Genomic DNA, 8,403 nt, shown 5'->3' with positions numbered 1-8,403 from the left:
AACTCCCGTGATCCATATTCCCAAACTATATCGAGGGTTCTTTTGCTTGGACAAGATGGCATGATGTACATGTATTATATACAAAAATTAAAGAACTTTGTTTTATTTTTGTAAATTCTCTTGATTAATCTTAAAACATTTATATTGACTGAAAAATAGAACTTGTATATAACTTAATGTCGATTGAAATATTTCTTAGAATATAGAGCAACATTTTAGCATGCCTTCAAATTGCTCTCCCTGTCGAATGTGATATCATTCGGTGCATTTATCACATCCTGTGATGCCACTAGGTTAATTTTAGTTCACTAAATGGTTCACTATGGGGTTTTTTAAAAGGCCATAATTGACGAGATTTTTTGTTAACCAAAAAGCATGATTCACCGTTTGAAGCATAGCGCAGTAATGTATCGGGTGTATCCGACGATGATAGGAATCATGTGCGCCTTTATGTCCGTCCCGTTTTTTACGGTCCATATATTTCTCATTCATGGTCGGATTTCATTTTTTTAACAGAAGATATCACCTCAGCATGAGAATGTGATGCGCACAAGACCCCTGTCCTTACATTCAATGGCAATGTCACAGCAACATTCTGAACTTGGTTGTTAAGCTGTATAAGCCTTACTGATAATAGTTTGTGACCGGTCCATATCTTTCTCACTCATGGTCGTATTCATATACTATTTGGCAGAAGTGACACGGATGCCACTACCTTCGAGGTCAAGGTCCAAGCAAATTTCTCAACTTGGCCCACCATTGTGTTACAAGACCCGTTTCCAGACCTTCGAGGTCAATGTCGCAGCAACTCAGCATGCTAAGCTATATAAGCCTTACTGACGACATTTTGTGTCCGGTCCATATCTTTGCCGTTCATAGTTTGATGTTAAAATTGATTACCAGAAGTTACCACCATAGGATGTTTCGAGCCCAAGACCTGTGTTCCTAACTTCAAGGTCAATGTCACAACAACACACTAAACATCCACAGGATTCTTGTATAAGCGTAACTGGTGATGGTTTGTGTCTGGTCAATATCTTTTTCGTTCATGGTTGGTATTCGAAATGATATGGCAGAAGTTACATAGGATAAGGTTGCTTCCGTCTGTCAGTTTGTCGCGTTCCAATTTCGTGTTCAGTCCATTATTCGCCATTATAAAGATGCAACTAACGAGGTGGCTCGACATGGTTTCTCGCAACTAAGAAATAGGCACATGGTTTCTTGCAACTTGCAAGATGGTACATGGTTTTTCGATTGCCATAAAATGCCAGTATAATTTATACTTAACGGTCCCTTGACACAATATCTATCAAAAACAGACGTTCAGTAAAGATTTCAATGCATTAGGTAATATTGCATTCCGTTATACATCGCTAGCATTTTCCCCTTTAAGTTTAAGTTTGTGCCATATATGGTAATGCATTGCTACAAATATGTACGGAATACAGAACGATGATGGAAACATGACAGTACGATGATGAAAACACGACAGTACGATGATGAAAACGCGACAGTACGATACTACGATGATGAAATCACGAAACTACGACGGTGAAAACGCGACATTACGATGGTGAAAACACGATAGTATTTCGCATTATCATCATCCTACTGTCGTATTATCGCGTTTTTGTTATCGTACTGTCGCGTTTTCCTCATCGTACTGGAGCGTTTTCGTTATCGAAGTTTTGTGATATCGCGTTTTCATCTTTGATGAGAGGCAATAGGGGGATACTGCACACCATTTTGTTGGACAAAACATATGCTTGCTTTAACAGCGGTATTAGTAAAAAAAATCACACAAACAGGATGTTAGCAAAATACAAAAAGTATGCGTTCATGAAAATTAAAATGCGAATAGAGGGCAATAAGGAAATGATGAATATCATCCGATTAATTGTGCCAGACAACACTGCCATACCGGACTACACTGCGTGGCACTAACAGGACAACACTGCGCTAACCGGACAAAATTGTACTAACCTGACAAAAGCTTGTGAATGGAGGGGTAAAAAAGGCGATTTTGCACAAAATAAATTGTAAGACAAAATGTATTGTTGATATGGCTGCGAAAGGGAACCATTGAGAGAACTATTACTTATTCACTTATCTATTGCAAAAAGTAATAAATAAAATAAACGATAAATACATTTAGTAACAGAAAATTTAGACAAAAATGCTTCCGAAAACTATTTCAAGTAGAGCGTGTAGTAAGCCCAAGGTTCGGGCACATATAGTATGCCCGGGTACTTGTTCCGGAGGATGGGGTCGGACCAGAGCGCCGCTATCCAGGCAAGGGTGAGCACGGTGGTGGCTGAGAACGTGTACAATAGGAAGCGACCGTTCACATCCGGACGACGGCCCCTGCCCCTCTCCATCGCCATTAGGATGAACATGCATGCGCACGTGATCACGTAAACCACAAATATCTGACCCTCCGTTACCAGGTACCTGCAGTCGAAACAGAAAAGTAACTAAAGATTGTGTTCCTTGGAAAACTACGAATCCCTCGGTATTTCAACCGAGGTCGATCGTCAACAGCATCACAATTCACGGTCTTTTCTGGTATGTGGTTTCTTAGATGCAGTGCGGCGGACAAATTAATGAGAATTTTAAAAAAATGCTTGACATATGAATATAGTAATTTAGGGAATGATAAATAAAAACTAGAAAATGCGTGATATATGAATTGAATTATGACGGAAAAATTCATGTAAAGCACCGTACCTGCTTTTTGACATTACTTTTATGAGACTATCAAGAAGATGCAAGAGTATGTCGCGACACGAAATATAAAACATCCAATATGGCCGCCACTCAGCCATCTTGAATACAATTGGAAACTTTTTTTTATAAAACGCATATCTACGCCTTATATTGAGTAACATTTGCAAAGAAGAAATACATCAATGCAATAGTGTTCTAGAGCTAGGCGGATACTTATCATTTCTGTTAAGTTTAATCACAACCAAGGCATCAATTTTGTAGAATTCACACGGACAAACAATATGTGTTAAAGGCCATTACTCTGTGAAAAATTATCCGAGCTGAGCATGCCGATGTTCATGTAAAACTGTGCATGGTACCTACTTTTCATGTGAAGTTTCATCAAATTCCTTTCAACAGTTTAGATTTTGCGCGGACAAACAAATCTCTATTTGAACTTTATGGTAACAAAATCAATGGACCATAAATACGTAAAGAAACTATTCCAGCTGAATATGTTGATGTAAATGTAAAACTAGATATGGTACTTATTACTCCTGTAAAGTTTCATCAAAATCCCTTCAGTTTTAATTGTTAACAAACTTTGTGACATACAGGCCGATGGCCAGCACAACATCTATACCAAGTATTATTACCAGTAATAGACGGCGCTGACGGCCATGAGCAACCACCAGGCGGCGCCCGTCCGCTCGTGTTCCACTCCCTTAAACGGCTTGAAGCATCCAGAGAAGTAAAGCACCAGGCTTGCGAAAAATGGAATGTACCTGGCAACAGAACAAACATTTTAGTATCTTCCTATTATTCTCACCGACAAATAGTTGCTACGTCTTCTTAATATATTAATTACCGATGAAAACTTCGTACGTACCACATAAGATGTCCTATCTCTTCATCATAGCTGTACAAAAGTTCAAAAGAATCCACCTGAAAAGAAATCAGATTTTTATGATGTTGTAGGAAGTTAATGCTGAACTATTTTACCGGCATATATCATTACGGTTATACAGGAAAGACCAGTGCCGGTGTTCGTACCATGTTAGAGTAATGATAAATAGAACTCATACTGTCTTGGAACTCACCAGTTCCGGGGGCTGGAGGTTTTGCATGATGGGGTTGTCGCGGACGGAGAGGTGGAGTTGGTAGCCCAGGTGCACGAGGCGGTGGTCGATGCTGTCCCCTACCAGGTGAATGCTGGCGCCCATCACGAACGTGATCACGCACAAGTACACCAGCGTGGGTGAAGGTTTCCGTGGGCACCTGTCCAGCAACTGCACGGGAGGAGGTAACGGTTAAATTACTGATTTGATGATAAATGCGTTTGAATATGTCTATGTTCTAAGTATCTAAATGACCATTTGCATCATGATATACACATGTATGTATAAACGTGTTATAGTACTATTTATCTTAACTACTATCATTTTAGAACTACATGCTCCGATAAGCTCAGCACTAATAAATCAGAATGTTTTTTGGGTTTTTTTCAAATGCGCAACCTTTCTTGACCTCTATTCTCTATTCCCTACCTTGAGTAGACAGAAGGGCGTGATGACGTTGTAGGCCATGTGGAAGAAGTCCCCGATACTGGGCTTGTTCAGAGGCGACCACTCAAGGGGCACGAACAGCTGAAGCATACAGTGCACCACATATAGGCATTGTGTTATGGGTGCAAAACTGTTATTTATTAAACCTACTTATCTGAAATATTTACACCCCGTTTGTCTTGCATTTTCTTATTTATTTTGGCTTAAAATTCTCCGCAATTTTCTAATAATGCATCAGGATTTCAGATCCATTTCCGGAGTAATTTATTGTTTTGCAACATGTAGCACACAAAATTTAATCAAATTGTTCAAATGAAAAGATATTCTATAATCGTTACTGCTGCAATGGGTCTGCCGAAGTCGAAGATCCAGTTATCCAGGGCAAGGAACAGCCAGATGTCCCAGTGAAATCTGTCCGCCCGATCTCTGCGATTGATTTAAACGAACAGTAAAAATAACTCGCATTGCAAGCTGATAATACATATGTGTCTTTAAAAAAAGTTTATAAATTCAAACTACTAATTTGAACGTCAACTATATCAAAATATCATAAGTAACAAGCCCTGTTGATGGGTTTATAAATGTCTGCTTGCGCACACTACATGTAGCTGCATTCCTATCAAGACATACGTGTATTTGGCTGCTAAATGGGATCAAACAAAAAATCAATTAATGTGATACAGGTTTTGTTTTATATCTACTCAATTAATTGTTCAATAATAAAAAGTAAAGCATTTTTTTAATGTATAAGAATGTTTTCTTCGTGCAAACATGCTTTAATTTCCGGAGGAACAATTTGCTCACATAAATTTTATCAACTACCTGGTTGTCTCATTGAACAAAAACGGCAAGTCAATGGGGGGGGGGGTAGTCTAGAACTTACTAAACAAATATTGCAGTTTGTGACAATGCCTATTCAAACACATCATTTTCGTGTACCTTTTTCTGACTGGGCTGTCTTGTGGATCCCCCGACTCGACTCTAATCATCGGTATCGAATCACCACGCCGCTGCCTTGTCTCCATCGCACAAACAGGTCTATGTGGCAGCAACGGAATATCTTAGTGCCGGATGGAGGAGGCACGTACGTGTTTCTTCAATCAAGCGTAATCCAGTACAGAAGATGTATTTTTAACAAATCTTAAAGTAAATAGTTAATGGCATTTCATCTGACAAATATTAAACAGCAATTTAATTACATTCCCATTTTTAATAATACGGGTTCATAAAGCACGACACTATTTCATATTACTATATGTATTATCATGAGTTGTAGCTACTGATAACCCATACTTTGTTAACTTTGACCAACACATGTTACATATGTCAAGATAACACCGATAGGACCAGGTGACCAGTAAAACAACTCTTTAGTTTGACTATATTAACTTATTAATCATTGATAAATGAAATGAACAGTAAATGATCACTGGTAAAGCAGGGATATTTTCAAACTTTGGATGACGTTGACCTTTTTATAAATATATTTATATACTGACCAAGGTTAGGTAGAACGAAAACCAGTATAAGGCGAACTAGTATGGACGAAAGGAAAAACAAACACGTTGATTGAATGAAAAACGGGCATATATTTAAAATGCCATAAAATTGTTCTAAACTAATATATAGACACATGTAGTTTTTCCAAAAGATCATATCTGGGGGGATAAAACCGCCAACAGGAGAATCCTACGCCACCCAGAGAGACTAGACTTGGATTGGGTCAACCTAGTGTTCTTAATTTGGCCAAAGAGAGGGAAATCAACAGAGAATTAAAGTGAAAGATGGTTGCAACCCTAATACTGAAAAATAAAAATACGAAAATAATTACAACAGAACAGGTCGCCGCGGCCTAAACCGTCGACTTTAAATGTAAGGAACATAAACATGTAGTGCATAATAAATATATACAATGTGAACTGGCATGAAAACATGGCAAGACATTGAGAAAAAACAAAAACAACAAACATTTACAGAATACTAGTATACAGTATAAATGTATACGGCGTACACAAAGCAAAAGGTAACATATATATGGTGACCTGCAGCCGTAAACTGTCAGATCCATGCAGGGAACATATAAGGGGAACATCTGCAGCCTTAAACTGTCAGATAATTACCCTCAAAAACAGGTAATGGAAGGACTGCAGTCGTAAACTGTCAGACCCCAGCAGTGAATTAACATCTCGAGATCTGCAGCCTTAAACTGTCAGGTCGAGGCGTTAAACTGTCATAACACTGGTGCGGCACATAATGCATACAGGTAACTAGATCTGCAGCCTTAAACTGTCAGAACTAGGCCTGCAAACGGAAACGGGGAGAATTAAAACTAGATGTTGGCTGAATGGATACTGATTCCTGGCTACTGGGAGGCCAAGGGAAGAGCGGAAGTGCGGATGTACTTCTTATAAGCGGAGGATTTCCAACGGCCTAACTTTTGGATGTCACAGGCAGACATGTGATTATTGGAAGCAAGAGTAGCTCCGCCGATGCGAAAAGAATGTGCTGTGTACGTTTGGGGATCTAAATGGCAAGTTAGCAAACACGCTCGGAGTATCGATCGAAAATAAGTGGTGGTGATTGGTAGGCCGGTGTGGAGCACAAAACAAACACGTATTACATTACTTCATTCATACGTGACGTCGTCAGGAACAACATGTGTGGTTCCAAAACCATCCCATATTCAATATATGGATACAGCCGTCACTTTAATAAAATAATCATTAACTAGAGCTATCACTCGATGTGATTAATAGCCCCACCACTGGGAGGGATGTATACTCCTTATATGCCATATCACTTAAGTTCATGGTCCGAAGTTCTTCTATATAAAATAACGACTATAACATCTGTGAAATAAGGCCTGAAAATTTCTTTATAGTTTTTTAAAAGAATGCCATGAGTAGACTGTTAGGTTGACCGTTGCTGGATACTTATGGGTCGGTCATGCATTGATTATTGAGTATACCTTTAATAGTATTTGTCCAATCAGTGTAAGGAGAGGGGAGGAAATGTAAAGAATAAAGAATTGCAAAAGAAAACAAGATGGCCGAGATGGCCCTTTATTGCTCACCTGATTAAAATGACAAACAATTCAGTGGTTATTAAGGATGCTGCTGCTTGTCTAAGAAGTAAGTACTTGCCGAGTAATTTGATGGTAGATAAGGAGGTTGGTCCTTGTTAAAGTCCTTGTCAAGATATTGTTAGCTGTTTGTTTCAGGGGAAAATGAACGTGATATCACTGGAAGCCGACCGCTGATATTGAAGTTTATATGGAATTCATCGGTTTGTATGGATGAAGGTATTTCCTAAGGAAGTCAGTGGTGGCTTAAGTAGTTATTGGTTGAATGAAGTAATTAGTTGCTAAGAAAGTCAATGGATGCGGAGGAAGTCTTGGTCGCTAAGGCCCCTATCATACCTAGCCGCGTTGCCACTGCGATTAAACGGCGTTGTTAAATTTCCCAGAGCGCCGTGATATCGCCGGGAAAAAATGATTTTTTTCATGAAGATGGCGATGTCGCGGCATTCTCACGGTGCCTTGGAGTTCTAGTTCTTGGCGATTGTCTGCGCTCTCATGGCGTTTCCACTGCATGCATCGAGTTGTCACGGCGCGCACACTGCATGTGCCCTGCGCTTTCAATGCGCTCAAACTGCACTGTCGGCGTGTGATTTTGTACTGCCTACAAAAAAAAACGATATCTTCAGGAGTTATCCATACTTCCATTTGCTCTCGAACAATTTGAGAACATCATGCAACCGTCTGCCTTCGTCCAGCCATGGTCGAGCCCAAAGCCTCATATGCCTTGGGAGCCCTCCTCCGTCGTCGTCTCGGAATGAGATCCAAAGCGTTTGCGCCATCCTGGATCTGCTGGACCTGCATATGGGCAAGCAATAGGCCTGCTTGCTGTTGCACATCAGTCATGGTAAAGTAAATGTTTATTTCCATATATATATATACACTATTGGGTAAGTTCATTGTCATGCAAACGCCGATTGACGCGGTAGAAGCGCATTGGGAGCGCAATGATCGCTGTAGTGGCTCTGTACAATCGTTGAAAGAGCGCATTAAAAAAAACTAGAGCTGTCACAGGAGTGACGAATACCCCCAAATGCCGCCTGGACACAGGAATGG

At 39.8% G+C, this 8,403-nt stretch overlaps 1 protein-coding gene across 1 annotated transcript; it reads right to left on the bottom strand.

Annotated features, from left to right (window-relative positions):
• Positions 1-2,148: 2,148 nt before the first annotated feature.
• LOC128227955 (ceroid-lipofuscinosis neuronal protein 6 homolog) lies at positions 2,149-5,470 on the bottom strand. The gene is made up of 7 exons (XM_052938942.1): positions 5,211-5,470; positions 4,610-4,697; positions 4,254-4,352; positions 3,807-3,995; positions 3,596-3,651; positions 3,363-3,491; positions 2,149-2,451 (listed from the first exon to the last, which is right to left on the bottom strand). The coding sequence occupies exons 1-7, from the start codon at positions 5,294-5,296 to the stop codon at positions 2,190-2,192; spliced, it is 909 nt and encodes a 302-aa protein (XP_052794902.1). The 5' UTR covers positions 5,297-5,470; the 3' UTR covers positions 2,149-2,189.
• Between the last annotated feature and the right edge of the window lie 2,933 nt (positions 5,471-8,403).

This window comes from Mya arenaria, chromosome 3 (genome assembly GCF_026914265.1).
Source record: "Mya arenaria isolate MELC-2E11 chromosome 3, ASM2691426v1".
NCBI classification, from domain to species: Eukaryota; Metazoa; Mollusca; class Bivalvia; order Myida; family Myidae; genus Mya; species Mya arenaria.
Note: the sequence above shows the minus strand (reverse complement) of the source record. Positions and strands in the feature narration are given on the sequence as shown.

What these genes read in the sequence shown, in the direction of transcription:
- LOC128227955 (XM_052938942.1), bottom strand. Translation starts at nt 5,296, where the DNA reads ATGGAGACAAGGCAGCGGCGTGGTGATTCGATACCGATGATTAGAGTC. An exon ending in CGCCCTTCTGTCTACTCAAG is followed by an intron (nt 3,996 to 4,253) that starts GTAGGGAATAGA and finishes CCTCCCGTGCAG; the next exon opens with TTGCTGGACAGGTGCCCACG. An exon ending in ACCTCCAGCCCCCGGAACTG is followed by an intron (nt 3,652 to 3,806) that starts GTGAGTTCCAAG and finishes ATTTCTTTTCAG; the next exon opens with GTGGATTCTTTTGAACTTTT.